General features: G+C 41.1%; 1 protein-coding gene across 3 annotated transcripts in view; it reads left to right on the forward strand.

Moving 5' to 3' along the window:
- Positions 1-1,442: 1,442 nt before the first annotated feature.
- MMD (monocyte to macrophage differentiation associated) overlaps positions 1,443-25,488 on the forward strand; it is a 72,021-nt gene continuing 47,975 nt past the window's right edge. For 2 of the 3 annotated variants that reach the window (XM_080826056.1, XM_080826054.1), the window contains exons 1-6: positions 1,443-1,731; positions 8,924-9,005; positions 12,860-13,020; positions 16,972-17,046; positions 18,987-19,088; positions 20,962-21,031. In XM_080826056.1, the coding sequence (XP_080682182.1) occupies positions 1,706-1,731; positions 8,924-9,005; positions 12,860-13,020; positions 16,972-17,046; positions 18,987-19,088; positions 20,962-21,031 (516 nt within the window). In that variant the 5' untranslated portion in view covers positions 1,443-1,705. The remainder of the gene's footprint in view (positions 1,732-8,923; positions 9,006-12,859; positions 13,021-16,971; positions 17,047-18,986; positions 19,089-20,961; positions 21,032-25,488) is intronic. The other variant, XM_080826055.1, reaches the window with a different exon arrangement.

The raw sequence follows: 25,488 nt of genomic DNA on the forward strand, positions 1-25,488 counted from the left end.
TCAACCCATGCTCATATTTCTTACTTGATGTAGAAAAAAAGTTTTTGCTTTTGTTTTAAAGAGACATACCACTTAAAAATCCTAGGAGAGGACACCTGGGTGGCTCAGTTTAAGTGCCTGCTTTTGGCTGCTGTCCTGATCCCAGGGTGCTGGGATCCAGCCCCACATCAGGCTCAGCAGGGAGTCAGCCTTTCCCTGTGCCCCTCTGCACCTTCCCCCAACTCTTGTGCTCTCTCTCTCTCTCTCTCTCGCAAAAATAAGTAAATAAAATCTTCTAAAATCCTAGGGAGAGGCAGTGTGGTGTACCAAAATGATCGGAGGTTTTAATGTTAGACAAAGCTGGGTACAAATCCTAGATTTGCCTTTGGCAAGTTTTTAAACTTCTCAGCTTCCTTATCTGTGAAATGAGTAAGATAATGTCTATCTCCTGGAGTTCCTGAGAAAATTAATGAAATAACCATGGAAACCACCTCCCAGTTGGAAGATGTTCAAGGAAAAGGAACTAGAATTCTGGGTGAAAGAATTTCCAGCTTTTCAATGCTCCACTGCACGCAGAGTGAACACTCCCAACACGCTGGCCTAATGGCCCCTTAGAGTTACCAGTTGGAGATGCGGGAGGGTGGGTGTGGACAGGCTACCTGGAGGGGAGCACACCTGAATTCCAGGAGTGATACGGAGAGATCAAGAAGCCACCTGTCATTCACTTTCCTTTGAATGTCTCTTCCGGCAAGCCCTCAGGGTTTAAGTTTAGCGACAGGACCCTGATTCAACTCAACTGTTTGGTTTATTTGGAAGGTGCTTAGATTTAAAAAAAAAAAAAAAAAAAAAAGAACCGGAGGGGACAGCAATAAACAGATCCCAGTGGAGGACACCCCCATTTGTGGTTCTCACTGGATCGCAGAGTTTTCTTAGTGATACCAAACTTCTCTTATGGCAGAGAAGGAAAGGTTTTAAAAACCACCCTGAAGCCTCACACAACAACCTATAGGAGCGGGCCCTCAAAATGGTGAAGGAATAAATGAACGGAGTTATGAAGAAATGAATGGTGAAGAATGAAGGAATGCCACACAGCCGGGGCTGGATCGCAGACCGGAGCCCTTGTTTGCTGCAGTCGTGTTCACAACTGCTTTTAAGAGTCTTGGCCTACCTCCTCCTTTGCAATTTCTCTGGCTCGGGCCTCTGCCTCTTCAGGTTCCATCGCCCAACTCCACCCCTTCAAGGAGTGCACCGCCCTCCCAGCCCTCTCCTCTCTCCTAGCGCCGCCCCATCTGACACGAGGCTCCGCCCCCTTCGCCGGGGCTCTGCGGGATGAATGGCAGCGTTGCCGCCGCGCCGCTCGGGGTGCTGATTGGCCGCTCGGCTCGGTGACGCGCTGGCGGCCGCGGGCGCACGCAGGCGGGCGGAGCTGGCAGGGGTGGAGCCGGGCTCCGGGGCGGGGCGCGGGAGCCCGGGGGCGGAGGAGCCGGGAGGCGGGAGGCGGGAGGCGCCGGGGCCGTTTAAGCGGCCTCCCTCCCGCCCCCAGCCGCCCGGTCTGGCCCCGGTCCTGTCCCGACCCCCGGCCTGGCCCACTCAGCCTTGCCCTGCCGAGCGGTCCGCCGGGCACACGGGCGGCCTCCGGAGCAGCCCAAGCCGATGAGGGCCGCGCGCCCTGCCGCCGGCGCTGACGAGACGGAGCTCCCGGCCCCCGAGGAGGAGCGGAGGATCAATGCGGTTCAAGAATCGATTCCAGCGGTGAGAGAGGGATGGTGCCCCTGCCCCACTGCCCGTGCCGGCAGCGGGTCCCAGATCCCGCCTCGTCCGGAGTGGGTCCCGGCTCCTCACCTGGTTCCATCCCCCCCGCGGATCCCGCGCCTTGGCCGGGGACCCGCTCCCGGGGGATTCCCCGCCCTGTGGTCCCTGGGCAATCCCCTTCCTCCGAGGACCGCGATCTCATGCGTGACCCGGGTTCCCAGACCCCGAACCCCGAGCCTGCCCTCCTTCCAGGGGATCCCGTTGCTCACCCGACTTCATCCTACCTACCCCATCCCGGCAGGGCTCGTGCCTTGCCCTGAGGACCGGAATCTCAGCCCCAGACGCCGACCCCGTTTCCTCCAACCCTGGCTTTGGCCTCCACTCCTTATCCCCAGCTTGGGGGTCTCCCGGGGCGCACGGAACAGGGGCCGGGCAGCTGCTGCGCCCTGCAGCTAGATTTGTCGTAAAACGGGGTGCTGGGCGTTTTAGTGCTTTGTCTGTGATCGGCCCTAGCAACAGGGAAACTGAGGCATGCTCCGCTGGTTTAGCCTTTCCTGGCCAGGTCCGGGCCTTGCTAATTCTCCAAGCTTGCTGGTTTAGCGTCTAAGGGCGGTGCTGTGTTGGGCACTGCGAAGGGACAAGTTAGTATTCCGGTGGTGAGAGCTGCTGTTGAGGCGCATGTGTTAGGAAATGAGGAGGAGGAACCTAGGAGGTGCCACCGGAAGGTTGGCCAGCAGCTCATTCACTGGAGAGCCGGTGGGAACGCCAGCCTAGGGAAGCACGGTGGCCTTAATCCTGGCTCAGGTCTCTGACATTTAGCAATGGATGAAGGCTGGCCCATGGTTCTGAGAGGAAGCTCTGGGCTTTTTTTCTAATTATTCTTCGTTTTAAGTGGGTGAAAGTTCATCTCCCCTATGTTTCACTCTCATCCTTTGTCTGAATCTGTCAGCCGTGGCCCCATTCCCAGACCTTCACTAGCAGGCAAGCTTGGTGTGCAGTGATGGGGAATTTGAAAGAAGAAAAGGAATGCATGGAAATCTTCCAGGGAGGTTATTGTTGAGTTTTTAGACACTGCCTTTTATTTCAGAATTTCAGACTGCACTTTTTTCCCCCCTTTTCCAACCCTCTAAGCTGTTTGATGCTCACTCCCCCATTATGCTTCTCTCATTCCTCCCCTGGTCCCAAAGGGTAAGGAAGCCAAAGATGCATAGGAAGAGTTGGGGTGGGCCGTACCATTAGAAGGGTGATGAGTTTGAAGACTTGGATTAACTTAACGGATATTGCTCATCACTCAAGAGTGCTGAATGCCTGGCACTATTCCCTTGGTGGGATCATACTATCAGTGCTTCTGAAGGCAAAAAGGAATCATGATGTCTGGCTTTAGAACATGAAGTCAGGAATGAAGGTTAGAGGGGCCTTAGAGAAAGTAACATGCATTCAAGTATGACTGGTAAAGCTCTATGCATGTGGTTTGTTTGATTTGGTTTTACTTCTTTGAACATCTGTGCGCTTCCTGTTTTCAGAGAACAGTGGCAATATTCTGTGAAATTACCCTTCCTTATTTGATTGAATTTGTATTTCTTTCCTATCCTTTGAATTCTCCTCAAGAAAGGAAAAAAAAAAGGCTTTTTACACAAACGTTAAAACAATGTTAAGGGAAATGGGAAACAAAAAAACCCCTTCATTTCAGATCCTACTGTCTCAGCTGATTGAACTACTTTTGCTGGACGCTAATCTACCCAGTCCTTATTATCAGTGTAGTAATGTAATTTTGTGCTCTACTTCATTCATTTAAAGATGAAAAATAGAGGCATTTCTTTTGGTGTGGCACAGACTTTGTAATCTTCTCAGTGACTGCACAGTATCAATGGATATTTAACATTTGTTTTCTTGATGGCACCTACACCCACCCTGATTTTCTTTGAAAACTGAATGATCATATAATTTCTTGTTTTTCTATTACAGACAAAATTGGAAAGCTATTTCTCAGGGTAACTTTGAACTTGGACATAAAGCCTGCAAATACAAATTAACAAAAAAAGCCCTCTTAGTGTATTGTACAACATCAAAATGTTGGGAGTACTATTAATCATCTCTTCAAGGCGTGTTCCTTATATATCTTTTGAGCATTCAGAAAAGTTATTGGCAAGTAAATTATAGAGAAACTAGAGAGAGGGACATACTGTCTTTGAATGCATGTGTTACTTCTGATATGTTTATCAAGAGTCCCTTGAAGAGCATTTGATTGCAGTAAAAACATTTCATTAGGCCATACTTTGTGGCTATGTCTAAATTACAAGAAATGGACACCTTGCTGGTTTGTTCATAATGGAAATGTGGTGGTCATTTTGGCTTTGGATAAACTTCCAGAGTTCTGCCATTTCTGCAGAGGAAGGCTGTGAAGAAATTTAGCCCACTGTCCTAAGTGGAGGGCTTTATGCATGCATGGCTTCTCAAAAAGTTTAGGATGTGAAAAATGCCACTGGGACACAGAGCATATTTTCTCTTGCTTTATCCTTTCCCCATCTGAGTCTGCCCCCATACCTTCCTCTCCCAGAGTCCTTTTCTCCCTATCACAGCATCCCTGACTGATTGGAATAATTGCTAACATTTATTGAGTGTTTACTTGAGCCAGCCAGCGGCTGGGTATTTATGTATGACTCATCTCATTCTCAACTCTAACCCTAGAAGACAAAATTTTATACCCATTTAATAGATAAGCAAATAGGGTTAGAGAATAAAAGAAAACTTGCAACAGTCACATGTCTAGGAAAGGACAGACCCTTTTCAATTCAACTTCCTGTCCCTCTCTACCACCATGCTGCCAGTTCACCTTTGACTATCTCCCTGCTTACACAGTATCATGTGCACAGCACTGAGGCCTGGGACCCACAGAGCTTCTACTGTACGGTGTCAGTGCATTCTCATTTCTCCAGCTTTGCCACCGAAAATCCAAGGAAAAGGATACTCCTTGATTCAGAGCTCCAGGCTTGTGACCACTGGTTAGCTTCAAACTGATTATGTGATATAAAGCACCTTATTCTCCAGAGTTAGGAAGTCTTCCCGGACTGCCTGTTGCCTTTTTTAAAACATGTTCTTAGAGCACTGAATTACAGGCATGGGATAGTCTCCTTATACATGTGCCTTCTCTCTTATTTAATAATTAAGTTAAATGTCGTCCACCACTGTCACTCCCTCTGGCAATGGACACTTTTCCTGAATACCATGCTCACTCATAAACTGGCTAATAATAAGGTGCTGTGTAAAGGGGTTGGCTTATGTTGCTCCATCAAGTGCTGTTGAAAGAGCCCTGGAATATCCATGGTCTTAGCCTTTAAGAATTTTCTTTTCATGAGATTCAAGGTTCTTTTGGTGCTAAGATTGCCTGTTTCTCTTTGTTACATACAGAACCTGTTGGATCCCGAGTGAAACTACTTGACAGCGAGATATCTCTGGGTTAAGATAAAACAGTTAAGCAACAGGCAGAATTTCTATCTTTCTATTCATTCAACACTTACTTATTAAGTTCTAGCAATAAGCTGGGTATTGTGCTTGGGACTGGAAGTGAAATCGTGGCCAAGAAGGCCTTCATGGAATTCACATTACAGTGGGGAAAGATGAAATTTTAAAAATACACAAATTGAAAAAAACCTATTTTTACTTATTCTCGTAAGGGCTCTGGTAGGCTGGGGAGGGCTGAAATGATACTTTGGGTAGGATAGTCAGGAAAACCTCTGAGGAGGTGACATTTGAGCTCAGCCTGACAGGTGAGAAGAGTTGAACCTTCTGGAGAAAAATGTTCTAGGCAGAAGTAAACAGCAAACACAAACGTCCTGAGCCAGGTGAGACCTTGGTGGTTTGAGGAGCAGAAAGGAGGTGGTGTAGCTAGGGGGTGGAGAGTGAGAGGAAGGTGGCTTCCTGAGGCTGTAGAAGCAGTGGGGGCCCAGCTGTGGGCCACTTTGGGAAGCCAGAGGCAGGTTTTAAGCCAGAGTTGGGGTGTATGCTGTGATCTGGTTTTCATATAGACTATTGTGGCTGCTGAATGAAGAGAAGAGTCTGTATGGGGACAAGCAGGGAGACCAACTGAGAGATTTGTATTCATGTAGACCAGAGATGTCAGTGTCTTGATGTATAAGGTAGGGTCTGTGGAACTGTAGAGAGCTAGGCTGATCTGGAATATATTTGGAAGTAGTAGTCTTCCCATTGGAGAATGGGGAAGACCTAGACATCAGGGACAACTTCTGAGATTTGACCTTGGGTCTCAGAGATTTGCTTGGTGGGTCATAGATTTACTTTGAGAAGGTACAGTGCTTTGGGCTCTCTGTTCTTTCTCTCTAGAGTTTTGAAATTTTGTCATGGGGGGTTGGGGGTTTAAAAATGCTGGGTAAGGGAAGCAAGATAGAGTGTCAAAAGAGAAAGCGAGGAGACAAGTGAACAAATCTGACAAATAATAGTTTTATAAGGGGCATCTGGGTGGCTCAGTTGGTTAAGCATCAGAGTCTTGATTTTGGCTCAGGTCATGAACTCAGGTCATGAGACTGAGTCCGCTTCTGGCTCAGTGCTGTGCATGGAGCCTGTTTAAGATTCTTTCTCACTCCCTCTGCCCTTCCCCCCTCAAAAAACCTAAATAATAGCTTTATTAAAGTGTGTTTTCCATACCCAGGACTAAATTACCTTCCCTCAAACCCTGTAAAACCTGCTGGATACTCTCTTCTAGCATCAGATAACCAACTGTTAGGGTTACTCCTCCTTAGGTAGAAGCGGCTTCCATAAATGGGTGCTGTTTTCTGTAACACTTGAGAACCCTTTTCATTCTTTTTGGGAGAAGAGAATAGAATAGAATAGGTTCAGTGGGAGTTAATTTGCATTTTACTTCTGCTTTTCCATTTAGGTTTTAGGTTTTAGGAATGATTTCTTCAGAAGGCTATGTTGGAGGCTTGACTGCATTGTAAATTTCTCAGCAGAACACTTGTGTGGTGGCTTTTGACTGAGCCCTGGACAGTGGTGGGCTCCTGGAAGACTTGCTCTTCCCTTGCCTTATCATGGGAATCTCGCTCTGGCCGTAAGACACTACCTGAAGTCACATGGGTGGGATATTTTTCTCTACAACTTATGAGTTTATTTTTACTCTGAGTGATTCCAGGTGGGCAGGGACGGAGCTGTCACAAACATGGCCATCCAGCTTCTTAGCTTTGGGGAGAAAATGTGAAAGTCTATCCCTGTTGCTGTGTGATGGGTTGACTATTTTTAGATTGAGCTGCCAGAGATATAAATTGCTATTTTAGTCTTCAGCCTGGTGGTGGGTAGACAAACCTTACTTGCTGCACCCTAAAAAGAACACTCTCAATTTAATCTACCCTCTACCATTTTGGAGCCTTGCTCTTTACCCTTTAAAATTTCTAATAGGGTATGCTACTTATAGCTCTGTTGTTATGTCTGGGGTAGATCCTTGAATGCTTGGGATGCTTTTAAAGCATTCTTCTCAAGAGTGCAATTATTTTCCTTTTTACTAATAAGCGCTATGTAGCAATACTCTCGTCCCTTAGGAAATTAGTAAAGTTACTTAAAGGATTAGCAGGGGAGAAAAGATTTATTTTATCTATGTGCAAGAATAGCTTGGATAAATTCTGAAGCTGTTAAATGTCTATTTCTCTTAAACAGTTTTCAAACCCATCTGGCAAATTCCATTCAATAAGATATATTCTGCACACTACTTAGATAACTAACCCATTGGTTGTCCAAGTGAAATATCATCACTGTGCCAAATTCATTCCCCATTGGATTTTCTACCCAAACTCTCTATACTAGGTTGAATGAAACTGCCGTTTTCTTTTTATTTATTTGCTCTAACTGTGACAGCCCCTTTTAATTCAGGGAGAAAATGCTAGTCTTTTGTTCCTAAACCAGGCATTGTTTAGGATGGCTTGACCATGTGCTTCAGACGGGCTCTGCCATTTGTTTCAGCCTGGTACTGTTTTTCATCATAGTAATTATAAGATGTGGCTGGTCAGAACTTGTTGGTGGCAGATGACAAAATCTCCCTCCTTTCCCCCATCTTAAAGTAGTTTAAGCAAAAGGATAATTTCTAGCGCAAAGCCTGCTGCCATCTTGCAGGCTCCAAGCACAGGAATGTAGCAGGGCCTCCGAGACCCATATGCTCTGGGAGCTTTTGTACCTCTCTGTTTCTCTGTATCTGCTTCTTTTGGGCAGCTGCTTCATCATCTTCCTGAATTTACATCTCCCCTTTTTCAGAGAACAGACTAAACCAGCATCCCTTATGAAACATGGCATGGGTGAGAGTTGGGTTTCAGAGGATCCTCACCTCCACACTGAAGGGGAAGAATGCTGTTCATATCTTCAGGTCCCATGGTATTCATGGTTTTCACTGTATTGCTACTTCCACAAAGTTGGCCCAAAGGGAAGTGTGGAATGTGGGTATGTGTCTATATGTATAACCAATTTTGATATTAGATACATACCCACATTTGTATGTATGTATGAATTTTATAGCCAGGATATCAGGCACTAGTTGTATATTTGGATTTGAAAGCAAACTGTTTTAACTCCGGAAGAATGCAGGTAAAAACAAACCTCTAGTTTAGGTGGCCTAGAGGTAGCCAGGTATCATTTATTTAAACTGTCTGGTGCTGGAACAGGTAATGCAATATAGGGAAACTAGTTGGGCGGGCCTGCTAATTGTGGAATGTAGGCTGTAAAGATCTCCATGTACAATGCTTTATAATTTTGAGAGAGAAAACTGAAACCTTGCTTTGTATTCCTTTTAACTGAATGGCAGTTACTGGCATTTGTAAAGTTTAGAAAGATTGTCTTGCCTTTTTTCCCTGAGATTTAAGATTTGGTTGTGCCTTTTTTTATTTATAATTTTTTTAGCATGGGGGTTATGAGCTGAAGAAGGTGGGTATGATTGATTGCTGTTTGCTTCTGATTGGTAGAGGTTTCTCTTTTGAATAAACTGAAAGAATACTTAATCCAATAAACTAGGGCATTTGCTTTTGGATCATGACTGTTAGCTCAGTTTACACTTGTTTAGCGGCTTTGGTCTTGTTGCCGTAACTAGGTGTTTCCAGCAGCCTCCTCTTAATTAGAATAGACCAAACTGTATTGGCAGCCTTCCCCATTGTTCTTTACACCCTTTGAGCGTGTCTCATGTGATACCTTTTTGTTTGTCCAGGTTCATGAACCACCGGGCCCCAGCCAATGGCCGCTACAAACCAACCTGTTATGAACATGCTGCTAACTGTTACACACATGCAGTGAGTATGCATTTTCTACCCTTTGTGTCCTTCCCAGAGGGCTCTGGTGGGAGGAGCAGCCATTATCTCTAGTACCCTCAGCCCAATTAGTTAGATGTACCTATCTCTGTGACCTCACCTACCAGGGCATCGATGTTGGGTCATGTTACCAGAAGCTCTGTGAGCACATCAAACCCTTCGAGTGCTCTGTCAGCTCTGTACATCCTAAACTGACGCTCTGACAAGATCTTCTGTAGAAGAATAATTAAGTACCCTAGTTATAGGAAAATCAAAAAGACAACTATTTATGAGGAGGACTGTCACCTCTGGAATGAAGTGAATCACCTTTTCAAGACAGTCAGCTGTGTTCATGGGCCAAGGAGAGTTCACAGTGTTGTTGAAAAGGTGTTTTTTCTTACCAAGTGATTCCTTGAAACAAGTAGCCACCCCATCCCCATCTCCATAGAATCCACTGCTTTTCAGAGCAGATGTTTCTGCACATTGTGGAAGAAAAACCTGATTTGATCCCTAATTCTTAGTGAACTTTTTTCTTCCTCATAAAAGCAAAACATGCTCATCGTAAGAAATTTAGAAAATACTGAAGAATATGTAAGAAAAACAAAACCACCCAGAAATAAATTAATGCTTTGGTGCATTTCTTCTATTTGCGTATTATGTTCATGAATATGTATTTTCAGATTTTTTTTTAAAAGATTTTATTTATTTATTTGACAGACAGAGATCACAAGTAGGCAGAGAGGTAGGCAGAGAGAGAGGAGGAAGCAGGCTCCCTGCTGAATAGAGAGCCCAATGTGGGGCTCGATCCTAGGACCCTGGGATCATGACCTGAGCCAAAGGCAGAGGCTTTAACCCACTGAGCCACCCAGGCACCCCAATATTTAGTGAGACTTTAGAGGGAAGGGAGGTAGCTGCTATAAAGCTGAAGATCAGAAAAAGAGGAGGCCAACTTAATTCTTTCATGAAGAGTGTTTAGAACAGGCTAATGTAATTATTTTAGTCTGTGTTAGTACATATGTCATTATAATAAAATTCGCTTGAATTCGATTGTGCTTTTTCATATCTTTAATCTTCTTCCCCAAAGAATAGTTACAGTGTTTTCTATAAAGAATAATGATGCCAAATAAACCCCTAATAAACTGGGTTCTAATAGATTCCTTTATAATCTAATAGAACAATGCCATTTGGTCATTCCTTAGCATAAATCAAACTTTATGAAGCATCTGTGTTATGTATTGTAATGGTGTAGTTCAGATAATACTTATTAATACTGAAACATCATCCTAATTTATCACTGCATGTCCTTTTGCCTTAGGTGCTAAAAAGACTTTTATTTAAATAATTAGTATGCTGGAATCTTGCTAAAGGGAAAAATTTAGTACCTGACATGCCTGCCCTGAATTCCATAAATGAGCTTCCATAATGAAGTTCTGGACTAACCTCTCTAGTAGACAGTCTCCCTGGACCCATGACTGAGATTCTGGGGACAGGAAGGATTTAGTGAAATTCTTTATAGACTTGAGCTGACCTGTCTTTGCCTTAGTGACACACTTACGTGGAGTGAGCTTTGACCAGAGGGTCAAAATGTTTAGAGTACCAACATGGACTAAAGAATGCATGGCCTAGGGGTGCCTGGGTGGCTTAGTCCTTAAGCATCTGCCTACAGCTCAGGTCATGATCCCAGAGTCCTGGGATTGAGCCCCGCATCAGGCTTCTTGCTCCATGGGAAGCCTGCTTCTCCTTCTTCCACTCCCCCTGCTTGTGTTCCCTCTCTTGCCATCTCTCTCTCTGTCAAATAAATAAATAAAATCTTTTAAAAAAGAAAAAAGGAAAGAAAGAAAGAGAGAGAAAGAAAAGAAAGAAAGAGTGGCTTAATTTGATTGTCTTTGATACCTATCAGACTATCCATCTTTTATTCCGACCAGATATTGGATGAATTTAACAGCTAAAAGTAAAATTACTTCCAAAAATAATTGTCCACAGGCCCATAAGAAAAAGTTTTATGTCTGTATGTGTGTATTTAAGTCTAGGGGAGGATTAAGATATAAGGAATGTAGGGGTGCCTGGGTGGCTCAGTGGGTTAAACCTCTGCCTTCGGCTCAGGTCATGGTCTTGGGGTCCTGGGATCGAGCCCCACATCGGGCTCTCTGCTCAGCGGGGAGCCTGTTTCCCTCTCTCTCTCTCTCTGCCTGCCTCTTGGCCTACTTGTGATCTCTTCTTGTCTGTCAAATAAGTAAATAAAATCTTTAAAAAAAAAGATATAAGGAATATAAAAATTTGAGTAATAATTTATTTGGCCTCTTTTTTCACTCATTGCTCCAATATACATCCATTATTTTTTCTATTCACCAACTACAAAACACTCGTGAAAGTTATGGGTCCAGTGCCATGATAGTTTCTGTACCACCGACAAATGAAAGTAATCAATGAAATGTTTGTTACTTAGCATTATGTTGAACACTTAAATGTAATAGTTTGGCTATTAAGATGCACAGGTCACCTTTAGGAATATTATTTGCTGGAGACAGACTTGAATGATCCCTTATCTCTTCTGGGTATGTCATAAGTTAAGGAATACTTGTATAAAACAAGAAAAACTGACAAAAACTCCATGTTAATTTTTTAGAACAGAAAATGTCATCTTACTAAGCTTACTAAACTGTATCCTGATTTTTTACTTTCAGAGAGTGGTAAGATTTCTAAAACAGACAAAACAAAACAAAAAAAACTTCTATCATCTTCATTTCATTAAAGAGGATACTTTAACATGAGAAAGTAGAAAGGACATAGTCTCAAAATAAATTAAGTTCTGTCTTATGAAAAACTTACTTTGTTGTCATTAATTTTCTCATATCGTCTGGGTCAGTGAAAACTTCAGCATTTGAAAATTCAATGCTGATCTTATTTAGAGATACTTTGTTGCAAGGGGGCAAAAGTAGGTATTGGGGGGAAAAAAGATAAGATTGCTAAAGCTTTCTTTCTTTGCCAGGTAGGCTTATTCTAATATCTAATAAAGTAGTTTATTTTTCTTGAGGATGTTTATTATTATAAAATGTTTACCACTCTTCAATTTTACTGTGAGCTAAAAATTTCTCCAAAAAGATGAAGTCTTCAAAAAAAAAAGTTTACTAGTGATACTCATACTCATATGACAGACATTGAAATTTGTGTCCATGGGAAGTACTATGGTAGAGTAAGCAAAATTCTCTTAAGATTATGGTCTCTTAAAATTACTTGATTAGGTGAGAATGGATTACCCTTGCTTACTTGAAAGGTGCTATTAAAAATAAATAATTGTCACTTGGCACTAGTTCCCAAATTGGTGGAATGTACAGATCCATACTAAAAATCAGAACATGACTTGACAGTTAATTTTTGTGTATGTGGTATACATTATAATACTTCTTGATTCTATTCATTCACTTAACCCTTTGCTGAAATACTGAGATTTCAGTAGTTCAGGGGAGAAATAGGAAAGAACATTTAAAAATAGGACCTCTCTACAAAATTTGGGTACATGCTTGGCATTTGAATATTTTAAGTACCTACTTTAAATCACATTAGAGAACAGGGTGAAATACATTCTTATGTAATGAAATTAGGATAAAAAATATCTGCTTTGCCACCATGGAGTAATGTATCCTGTATCGTGTACTTGGATACCCAGTGGTGGGCATGGTTCCTGGGCCCTGAATGGTACTTGCTGTCACCAGTGTAGCCACCGACCACTCTATCCCCGAGAGGCAAATGTTTAAAATGATCATTCTAAAATTGTCTCCGGGAGACCTATGTATTTTTAACAAAGGGGGCAATTTCGCCAAACCCAGGGTATTTACTCTTGTTTGCCTTTCCCCTAGTTCCTCATTGTTCCGGCCATTGTGGGCAGTGCCCTCCTGCATCGGCTGTCAGACGACTGCTGGGAAAAGATCACTGCATGGATTTACGGGATGGGCCTCTGCGCCCTCTTCATCGTTTCCACAGTATTTCACATTGTGTCGTGGAAGAAGAGCCACTTAAGGTACTGTGGATGGCTTGCTAGTTCCCCTGATCAGAAGAGCAGACTCGGGGCGCCTGGGTGGCTCAGTGGTTGAGCCGCTGCCTTCGGCTCGGGTCGTGATCTCAGGGTCCTGGGATCGAGTCCCGCATCGGGCTCTCTGCTCAGCGGGGAGCCTGCTTCCTCCTCTCTCTCTGCCTGCCTCTCTGCCTACTTGTGATCTCTGTCAAATAAATAAATAAAATCTTTAAAAAAAAAAAAAAAGAAGAGCAGACTCAGGGTAGCCTCCCCTACTGGCATATTTCAGTCGGGTTGAAGCTACAGAGTAGACAGACATTTTCTTGCCCTGTAGACTATAATGCTATGCCATTATAGTCAAGACATTTCCAATGGATTGGACAGACTTTGAGAACCCCCTTATGTATCTAAGAAAGCAGGCCTTTCTCAGAAGCCACCAGCAAAACCACTCTGCTTCCTCAGGACTTACATCGTAAAATCCCGAGACCTGTCTTTTAATGTTGTCAAACGTAGGACCTAATAGGGTGCAGCAGCTGTGGGGTAGTAACAGAGCACACTGAACTCGGAGTCAGCCCAGCCCTGCCACTCAGGCTTGTGTAAGTCACCTGACCCCATGGAGCCTTAGTTTCTTCATCACTAAAATGGAAATAACAGGGGCGCCTGGGTGGCTTAGTGGGTTAAGCCTCTGCCTTCAGCTCAGGTCATGATCTCAGGGTCCTGGGATTGAGGTCCGCATCGGGCTCTCAGCGGGGAGCCTGGTTCCCCCTCTCTCTCTGCTTCTCTGCCCAGCTTGTGATCTCTCTCTCCCTCCCTGTCAAATAAATAGATAAATAAATAAAAATCTAAAATAATAATAATAAAAAATTTAAAAAAAAAACATGCCCGTGTTCATAGATAGGTGAATGAGAGAACGCATGCCAGAATGATTTGAAAATTACAAATGACCAGGACTTTGTCATGTAAGGAGGTTTGCTACAGTTTAGGTTTACTGTTTTGCAAAGTTCAGCTTTCAGAATTAAGTCCTGTGTATTGATTCAAACAGAATTCACGTATTAGCTGTCAGGTACTTTCCAACTCAAAGCAGGCTCGCTAGCCTCCCCATAAGGACATAAAAGCATTCCTCCTTTGAGTGAGGGATTAATTTGGGGGAATACAAAAGGAGAAGCACACCATTTAGTTGCTGATGGAATACATTCGGTACAACCCAAAAGTGCAGAATTTCTTTTTGTAAAAGGAGGATTCAGAGCAAACTTAGAGTGTTTTAAAATAATAGAATATAGCTTTTGGTTTTACAAAATGCCACCCCCTGCCAAATCTCAAATAATTCAAACAATCTAATATTAAAAAGAAATGTGTTATTTAAGAACAGGGTTTAGGATTCATGAGAAGATTATTTGTCTCCTTACAAGTAGAATCATAGTTTAAGAGCAGGAAGGATTCTTAGGGGTCATCTAATCCAGATCCCTTAATTTTCATCTGGAGAAACTGAGGCTCAGAAATGGCTTGTCTTGCCCAGTCAGTGAGACTAGCAGAGTCTGATCATTCCTGGACCTCTGACTCCCAGTCTGGGGTTTTTCACCCACACCCTTCTCAATACTGCTTATAGTTCCCAGCCTGCTACCTGTGTCTATAAGTTCCTTACCTAAAATGAAACCACAGCATTGGATCATGAGGGCTTGCTGGGGCGTATTCACAAGAGAGCCTCAAAAGTACCTGCCTCCCCAGACACACTGTCACAGAGACCAGAGGCCAGAGTACTTCATTACCTTCCTGGCACAATCCAACGCTTGTGGTTGCCTTGGCTGACTGGGCTTTGATGTCTAGATTTCTGAATCAATAAAGAGTTGTAGATGCATACTTCGGTATTCAGGGCCTCCCTCCCGGGGGCTAGAGAAGGTATAATAGAAACCAGGCTCTCTTGAACTTTGAAATAGTACTGCTAGAATCAAGCTACATGTGGATTTTTGCTCTGCATTACTTTTTTTATATTTCCAAATATAGCCTTATTTAGAAGCAAGGGAATGAGCATTTATTGAGTACCTACTGTGTGCTAGGTGTTGTGCTAGTGAACACGTGGCTACGTGATCTCATTTAATGCTCACACATACTCTGTGATAGAAATGTTGTCATTTCTATTTTCCCTAGGAGGAAAGTGAGGGTCAGAGAAGCCCGGGTGGATCTTGAATAAAATTATAGGTCTGACTTTACCTGCGCTAATGAGTGCATAGCAGTCTAGAAAGCTGAATTAGAAAGGCCCCAGACCTGGCTAGGAATCACAATCATCCAAAGAGTTTAAAAAAATATAAAAGATTCTCTTCCCTCCATTCCTTACCCCATGTTTTAGCCATTTTAAAAAGTATAATCTTCTGGACTAGAGTTTATGACTCTATTTTATAAGCTTCCCAGGTGACTGTGATATGCAGTCAGGTTTGAGAAGCATTAATCTAGTGTTTGCTTTTTTAGACCTGTGACCTAAATTATTTTCACTTCACTAATATATGACTAACAATAACCGTGACTAAAATGTCCTCGGCTTGCTTTGGTCGACACTGTACATGTGATGAGGGAAAATCTAACACTAACCCTAAACCAAACCATAGCTATCACCCCTTGGACACTGAAAATGGATTCAAGACGATGCAGTGCATTCATACTACTAAATCACCTCAGTAAAGGGAAGATTCTGTCTAACCCACTGTCTAATCTGTTCACCTCCGTGAACCAGGTCTTTGTACACTTCCTAAATTTTCAGTTTTGGAAGGAGGAACTCACTTAGAAATCCAGGTGGTTATTTGCTTGCAGCAAATGAGCCTTTTTTTTCTTTTGGTTTTGGTTATTCCTGTTCCTACGTTAGTTTCTGAATGTCCTTTATTATAACTTACTGTATACACTAAGATATTTAAAGTGAGAGCTTCTTTGAAGACATTCTAAGATGAAGAACTAATTTATGCCCTGAACTGTGTGATAGGGGTTGAGGGGTGGTCTGCCCTCAAGGAATTTCATTTTTCTGTTACATTGAATCTAAGAGAAATGGAAAACATCAGCATAGACAGATTTTGTTTGTTTATTTACATGGTAAATATCATACGTGTAAGCTTAAAAGTAATGTAAAATTTCTCATTGTGGCTTCGTATTATTAAAAATAGCTGTGTGGGGGCACCTGGGTGGCTCAGTGGGTTAAGCCTCTGCCTTCGGCTCAGGTCATGATCCCAGAGTTCTGGGATCAAGCCCCGCATCGGGCTGTCTGCTCAGCGGGGAGTCTGCTTCCCCCTCCCTCTCTCTGCCTGCCTCTCTGCCTACTTGTAATCTCTCTTTCTCTCTCTCTCTGTTAAATTAAAAAAAAAAAAAAAGCTGTGTGAAGATGTATGAAGATACGGTTCATATATACAATGGAATATTACTCAGCCATCAGAAAGGATGAATACCTACCATTTACATTGACATGGATGGAACTGGAGGGTATTATGCTAAGTGAAATAACTCAGTCAGAGAAAGATAATTATCATATGGTTTAACTCATGTGTAGAATATAAGGAATACTGTAGGCGACATAGGGGAAGTGAAGGAAAACTGAATGGGAAGAAATGAGAGACAGAGACAAACCATGAGAGAATCGTAACTCCAGGAAACACGCTGAGGGTTATGGAAACAGAGGTGGGTGGGAGGATAGGGTAACTGGGTGATGGGCATTAAGGGGGCATGTGATATGATGAGCACTGGGTGTTATATGCATCTAATGAATCAACTGAACATGATATCAAAAATTAATGATGTACTCTATGTTGGCTAATTGAATTTAAATTTAAAAAAATAGCTATGCAACTTTGAAAGCCAAGTTATAACTTCCCTAAGAAACTAGAATAGGAATGGAAATTACAACATGGTGGAGTGATAAACTATGCTGCCAGTCTGAAAGTTTTCTAAAAACTTTGCCTAACTTGTTTTTCCCCCCAATAGGACAGTGGAGCATTGTTTTCACATGTGTGATAGAATGGTTATTTATTTCTTCATTGCTGCTTCTTACGCTCCATGGTAAGATACTATCTTTCTGTTTTTGATGGTAGTGCTTTTGGGATAGAATTTCTGTCCTTCCTTCCTTCCCTTCCTCCTGTCCCTGCCCCATGCATATACTTTAGCCCTGTCCCTCCAACACACGTGAATACATGTTTTTTGTTTTTTAACTTGGGTCAGATTGCAGATTTTAAGGGAAGAATGTCACTGCTGTTCAGAATATATATCTGGTATTGGATTGTTTAAGACAAAGTGCCAGGAACTTGTGTGTAGGTAGCACACTCACTTTTGAAATATGTCACCTTTGGCTTCCATGTTCTTTCTGTATACTGCTGCTGTTCACAATACTTGGACATCTAATCATTCAAGTGGAAATGCTATAAATACGTATGAGGAAAACAAGCTCACTTTGATCTACAGTTCACTTCACAGCACAGTAGCTACTATATATGGAGTGTGCTTCTCATTTCTGTAGCTGTATGAGTAAGAAAACTAATTAGTTAGCTATTTAAAACACCTAGTATTCTGGCTCAGTGGGTGGAGCTTGCAACTCCTGATCGCGGGATCATGAATTTGAGCCCTATGTTGGGTGTAGAGATTACTTAAAAAAAAAATAAAACTGAAATACTAAAAAATAAAATACCTAGTATTCTGTTCAATTTTTGCTCTTTTTGCCCTTTTGGTAGAGATCACATAGAATCTTTTGTTGCCTGGAAACCTCCGATTAAAGGAACGTTAGAGTCTCTCTATTAAGACATGGTCGGTTTTAAACGCTCAGAAATTCATTTTGTGCCATCAACTGCAGTGGTCACTAGAAACAGCAGGCCTCTACATTCTGACTTACACAGCATCCATCATTAAAAAGAAACCTAATTATCTTTTGGAGTAAAAAAGTGTGTTCTCTCCCTAATACTTGTCACTAAATTACAGCAGTGCATCCTATTGGAGAAAGAACACTTACAGGCTTTTGAAAAGTATTCCCTGACTTAAAATAAGGAAATAAAATTTTTAAAAGCTCAAGAGTCAAATATTACAGTAAACAACCTGTTCACATGTAGTTTTCAATAGGTAGGTGGTACCTTTTCTGTTTAGAAATAATAATTTTATAGTCATAGCCAATCAGAATAACATTTGGGTGTTTTCTGATAACTATTCTTTTTTTTTTTTTTTAAGATTTTATTTATTTATTTGACACAGAGAGAGAGAGAGATCAGAAGCAGGCAGAGAGAGAGGGGGAAGCAGGCTCCCTGCTGAGCAGAGAGCCGGATGCAGGGCTCGATCCCCGGACCCTGAGATCATGACCTGGGCTGAAGGCAGAAGCTTAACCCACTGAGCCACCCGGGCACCCCTCTCATAGCTATTCTTAGTATGAAATGAGTACAGATGAATTTGCAGCATCTTAAAATTCAAGCTTTACAAGAGCCCACGATTAAATTCTGACAAAATGTCTTTCATAACATATGTTGAGCTAATTCTTCTCATGTTCTCCCTTGGCAGAGATACTGGTAATGGAGATACTTGGTCTGTGTATTAGGTATCTGCTGTGGATATGTGATCCTGGTTGAGGATTCTGTTCAGGGTTTTCATTAAGCTTTGTAAGCACTCTGCTCCCAAATATATTATCAGAATTAAGCTGATTTGACAGCAGCTGCCTAATAAGGAAAGTCGGGCATCACAGGTGTGGTGGGACTCACTTCTGCATATCTCCTTTTAGCTGGTTCTATTTTTAAACGATGTTGGAACTAATTCTAAGTCTTAAAGGTCAACTGAAAATTTTATCTTTGAATTATTAATTTTACCGAAATTGCCTAAATACCTCCATGGCATGTTGAATGCCTCATTATCCTGGTTTTATGTTAGCACATGCTTCCCCAGTTTTCAAGCCTAGAGGAAAACAAAGGCCCTGTGAATTCCCTTCATTTATCACTTCTGTTCTTTGTTGTCATGTTTACATTTTTTAGGTTAAATCTCCGTGAACTTGGACCCCTGGCATCTCATATGCGTTGGTTTATCTGGCTCATGGCAGCTGGAGGAACCATTTATGTATTTCTCTACCATGAAAAGTAAGAAAAAATAATTTACATTTGATAGTTTTAAAATTAACTACCTAAATTTTATCGACATTATAACACAATTTGTTTTATACTTGCACTTCAGAATAGTAGAAATACATAAATAGAATATATATTGCCTTTAACAAGTCTTTGAAACCATTTGGCATTTATTACTGGTAGACAGATTGCTGTGGGAAGAGCTGAATGGCACGTGTGTGATAGGATGCATTTGAGGGACAGACGGACTGCCATTTTAATGTCAGTTGGGTATTACTTGACATCCTCAGGCGACGGGCCTTATCAGCAAACTAGCCTTATCCTCTGTGATTCATACTTATCACATGAGAAAACTAGTTTTCAAGCTTTCAGTGAAGACTGAAGACAATGATAGTTCTAGAACAACATTTACCTAAGTAGCAAACCAGAAGACGTCCCAAACTAGGATTCTCTGAGAAAGGGGATATTTGGAAGAGCATCCAAACTCTTAATATCCTAACCATGGGGCACATTTTTTAATCCATTATTTATAGTTCATAGTCATAAGTATTAAGCAATATAAAAAGGAAAGCTTATTGAAATTTAGCATCACGGCTCTAGAGGAGACCTTCAAAGTCATCTATTCCAGCTCCATGCTTAAAAAAAAAAAGAGACCATTTAGGATGTGCATCAAATTAGCGATTCATCTAGAATTAGGACCCAAGTGTCCTAGTTCTTACTCCATGGCTCTTTTCATTATTTCACATGCCTGAATTTGAGAAACTCACAAGCATGAAATAATTGTTTATTAGTTTATCTATTGTCATTGGCAGAATGGCTCTAAGAATTGAACATAATTTATGTTTATCACAAAGTATTAAATTGTTTCCTCTTTTCAGAGGAAAATGGCAGTTTTCAGTAACTTCTGACTTTGAAATTCACTTAAATGTATTTTGACCACAATTAGCTATTCTGAGTGGTGTTAGATAGTATATATATAAATCCGAGGGAACAGTTTTCTTCTTGGGCTCAAACCCCTGGCTTGTACCCTTGGATAGAATAGAAAGTAAAGTAAAACAGCTATCTTTTCTCCTTTTACAGGGCTTCTTTTACACCAATCCCACAAATTCATTCTTCCCAGTTCCCTGATAAGATTACTTCAGATGGACTCTGGAGTATAAAACACAGAGAATGAGATGTGATTGGCCCTTGGCCATTTGGGTTGGACAGATATTAGGTAGTGCCTAACTCATGCCAGGTACTATGCTAGGCCTTGTAGATTTGAACATAAATAAAACTTGGCCCCTGCCTCCAAGGAACTTAGAACCTATGATTAGGCAGAAATGTAAGCTGAATTTTAGTATAGTGTATTTCTTAGCATTTTCAGACATTCTGTAGCCTAACACGATGAGCCTTACAAGTCAGAGTTTGTGCAGATGCAAAATAAAGAGACAACCAAAACTACATGCCCTTCATTCCTTAGGGCTACCATCCCTTTGCCACTGATAAACCCGGCCCCATGCAGCATCCCTGTCCATCTTCATAATTTCAGTTTCTTGTAGCTGTGGATTGGAGTTGTGATGAGGACAAACACTCCGGGATTGGGAAGGGGGAAAATGCATGGGGATTGGATGCAATAATAACACTTTTGGTAGCAAACATTTTCCAAGTCACATGTGGCATTTGATGCCATTTCAGTTCTGTAAGAAATGCTAGTTAATTGTGACTCAACTACAGTATTTTAATTAGAGGCCTAATGGTCTCCTACTGGGAAAATATATTCATTGGAATAGTTGGAGAGTTTGCATTTCTTCTTCAAAAAAAAAAAAGAGGGGGGGGAAGCTGGTATGAAAATAGTCTAAGTACTGTAGGGATAGATACAATTAACCGCCTTTCTATCCTGCAGGTATAAGGTGGTTGAGCTCTTTTTCTATCTCACAATGGGGTTTTCTCCAGCTTTGGTGGTGACATCTATGGTAAGAAATGGCTTCATAATTTTAACTATTTTACCTTATTTCCTTTTAAATTGTGGGAACTCTTCATTTGTGCATAGATATGATATGTAGTTTTTCTTTCTGAAGTTATGACATCGCCATTAACTCCAAAGAAAAAGTATATAAATAACAAAGTGCCTGCAATCTATACTAGCTCCTGGTTGTAATTTGGAGAAGTTATATACTAAAGTGTGTTTGATAGTATGTGTTGCTTTTGGATAGCCATTCTGTTCACCCTACCCTTGTCCCAAAGAGGCATGAGGTCACCGGCTGATAGGCATTTTTGCCTGAATTGTTTAGTGTCTTAACCATAAATCCATGAAGGAGGGTAAATTTTTTGATGTCTTATAATGAAAAACAAAAACTATGAATTATTGACTTCTTTAATCTTAAGAATTAGAAGGACCACAAGAGGTCAGTTGTGTCAACGTTTTATTTAGTATTTCCCAAAAGTCTTCATTCTTTTCTTTCACTTGCTTTTAAGTCATATATATCTTATTTCTTTTTCTCAGGAAAGTTGTCTTTTTTTTTTTTTTTTTTAACTTTGCTTGAAAATTTCTTTTGAGGACTTCATGGGTGGAGATGTAACGTTACCTACAGTAGGCAGTCAGTATGTATGTTTTGAACTCCCTTTCAGATTGAATTGCTTTTGAGAAACCTATGTGTATCTATCAGTCAGTCTGAAAGAAAAGCCTATCATTATTGCCTTGTGATCCCATCCAACTGGTTACTTTGTGCCATTAGCTTCAGTGTCTTAGGCTCTGCATTTTTTTGGCATTAGCCACTGTGTTAATTAAGGAACTCATAATGTGTCTAGTTTGAATTATTTTCTCAGTCTACAAAGGTCAGAAGAATTGTACCTATAATTTCATCCCTGTGCCTGTGAGCTAAGAATGTATATAGTCCCTACCCTGGTCACAAAAATATCTGTAAAAGGTTTAGAAGTTAAAGGTTCACTTGTTTTTTTTCAGAGGATAGGTCTTATGAGAATGTGTCAAAATATGTTTCTTTAAGGTAAGAGCTTTATGATAGCTTTAATAATTACCTAGCACCAAAAATAAATACAGTTTAGTTGGTAAAGGCAACAGGGAATAGTGAAAGGAAGGAGGTGAGTGATGGAAACAAGAAAATTTGCCTTAAAGGCCATATAGTTAGAGGGCAATTCAGGACACCCAAAGCAACATAAGCAAGGTTTGTGTGTGTAGGTTACTAATCATTAGAGTAGAACATCAAATAAATTCCCTTGGGGTATCATAAGAGCAGGTTTATCCAGTATTTTTACTAGCCTAAATCTTGGCATTTTCACAAGTTGTACATAGTCGGTGACTAACATTTATGATAGTCAAACAGGATAATCCTCACATTTCCCCCTCTCCCTTCCATAGAACTTTTACCAAGCAGGAACCTACAATTCATTTTAAATAAGAAACTACCATAAAGTTTTATAATGTCTTTGGGAAAAGCGTAGGCTGCTATGGGAACACATGACCCAGGCACCAAAGGAAATGATGTTCACACTGATTCATAAAGACAAGAAAGAGCCTAGGGATAATAAGGATGATGCAAGTAGGATAGGAAAGAATATGACATGAAGGAAGCCCTGGAGAGGGGGAAAGCACTAGCACCTTTGAAGAACTGAAAATAGTTCATTGTTTGGAACACGAATGTGTGTACCTGTTTGAGTGTGCCTCTATGCATGAGGTGGGTAATTATGCAAATAGCATAAGTTTTGTAATAAAGCTGGAGAGCTAGACGGAGACCAGATCAAAAAGAACCTCATAAGCCACCTGAACTAACAAACAGTATGACTAGACCCTCAGAGCTTTGATTCTGGTCAGAATATTGGGCTATCAGAGACTCTTCTCTCTAAAGAATGATGAAAAACTGGCAAAGTATTTGAAACAACTGTCTTTTGGCATTGGACCACAGACACAAGACTGTTCCTTGAGGGAATAGAAACCAAAAGATGAGCTTCAAATTTGTCCATTTTCTCCCTGGGGACACTTTCCAAACTGCGACAAAAGAAAGTAAGCCAGAGAGCAGCAGTCAGGGTGGAGGAAACAGAAATCAGTATTTTAGCTACTGAGCCTGCTTCAGTTTGGGGATAGGATTCTGGAGAAAGGAGAGCTTCACAAAGAAGTGTCTCCAGAAATCTACAAAGGGGTTTCTCTGAATCCTTGCCCAAATATTACACTGAATCTGTGCAGGGCAAGACTCTGCATGCCCTGGCCGAGAGTGGCTCTTGGACAGCTATGAGATAATGGAGAGTCTGGAGGTGTCTGGTGCTGGAAGAGATCAGAGGCCAGCCAGCCATAGTGGAACGACCATGCTGAACAATTCGGGTGTTCAACTGAACCTAGCAAGTCAACCTCCACACCTTACGAGAACTACTCTAGCTCTAGAGTGAGGACTGCCCTGGAACTGCCATAACAAAGCCCAGAAACAGACCTGGAAAGGATAAGATTGGCCCTCTGTACATAAACTGCCTACCAGAACAAAACTCAACATTACTGAAAGGAAGACAACAAAATCTATACTCTAACACCTTGGCATCCATTTATCCAAACAAGTATTACTAGATAAGCAAGAAAATGTGACACTACACACCTGAGGAAAAACAAGTCAATAGAAACAGATCCAAAGATGACAGAGATGTTGAAATTAGCATGTGAGGCCTTTAAAACATAATGAGTGAACAAATGAAGAATCTCAGAAAAGAAATGGAACTACAAAAAAAGAACTGAGTGGAAATTCTAGATTTGAAAACAATATGTATTAAGAAAAAAACTTTTTGGAGAGGTTAACAACAACTGGATTCTGCAGGAAAAAAGATCAGTGAACTTGAAAATGCATAGACATGCTAGAAACTGGGAGAAAATAGTTGTTCTATATGTATCTGACAAAGGACATGTATGTGGAATATATAAGATACTCCAAATGAATAATAAAGAGCCAGTCCTATAAAAATGGGTAAAACACTTAAACAGACACTTCACAAAGAAAGGTACACACATATCTAGTAGGTCCTTGAAAGAGTCTTCAACGTCATTAGTCATCAGGAAATGAAAATTAAAACCTCAATGTGCTACCAGAATACACCCTGGAGAATTATTAAAATTAAAAAGACAGCACCAAATTCTGGCAAAGATGTGAAATAACAGGAACCCCAACTCATTGTTGGGGGTAGTGTAATATGGTATAACTATTTTGGAAAACTGTTTAGCCATTATAAAGTTAAACATAAATTTATGACTGAACAGGTACTGCCCAACAGAAATGAAAACCTGTATCTACAAAAAGACCTCCATAAGCCCCAGGTGGAAAGAACTGATAAACAAATTATTTCAAATAAATCAAGGGAATGCTAAGTAATAAAAAGGAATGATTGACATAGATAAGACATGCAGGAATCTCAGAAATATTATATTGAGCAAAAAAAGAAGCCAGACACAAAAAATAGGTGTACAGTGTGATTCCATTTATGTGACGTTCTAAAACAGACCTAGTCTGTGGTAATTGTAGCAGTAAGAACAATGGTTGTCTTGGTGGAAGAGACTGCACAGAATTGGGAGGGGGTATTGTGGTAATTGTCTCTCTTGATCCGGGTGTGGGTTAAATAGGTGTATGCATTTATCAAGATCCATGATATTCACTTAATATTTATGCGTTACACTCTGTAAATTAATCATCAATTTTAAAAATGACCCATTTCCTCTCCCCCACCCCCCAAAAAGAGAATATAAGTTCAGGAACCAGATCACCTTGGTTCAAATCCTGATTCTGAAACTAAACACTATGTGGCCTTAAGCAAATTATGTAATCTTCTCTGCTTAAGTTTTCTCATCTGTAAAGTTGGGATACTGATAGAACCTAATTTATGGTTGTGAAGATTAAATGAGTAAATATATGAGTACACTTCGGACAGTTATTGGGGTAGATTAGCAGTGTAATGACACAGGTAATGAGGAAAATAGGTTTTGTTCTAGGATTAATTATGTTCTGGTTCTGTGAAAGTTGACAAGTAAAATATGGTGTCTTAAGGAACTGTTACCAGAATGTATGTCAGAACCAACCTCTATACGTGCGTTGGTCTCTTGCTTATTATTTTAATGGAAAGAAAATAAAAGTGGTATCTTTTGGGCAGTGACCAGCTCTCTGGCTTGGTCAGGTTACTTCATTCCTCTGGTTCCACTGCCTTCATCTCTAAAATAAGGAGGTTTTGTTATGTTAGATGAGTGACTTTTTACTGTTTGGGAATTATATGCCCCTTTGAGAATCTGATGAAGACCTAGAAAAATTTTAATTAATAGATATCAGTTGCTTTATAACCTTTAAGAAATAATAAATGTGTGGTATTTGTGGGTTTTTTGTTTTTGATCAAAATCAATCTGGCTAACTTTGCATCTTATAAAAGTTAAGGAGAAACCTCTTATCAGTTG

The sequence above is a fragment of the Martes martes genome (assembly GCF_963455335.1).
Source record: "Martes martes genome assembly, chromosome: 16".
Lineage (NCBI taxonomy): Eukaryota > Metazoa > Chordata > Mammalia > Carnivora > Mustelidae > Martes > Martes martes.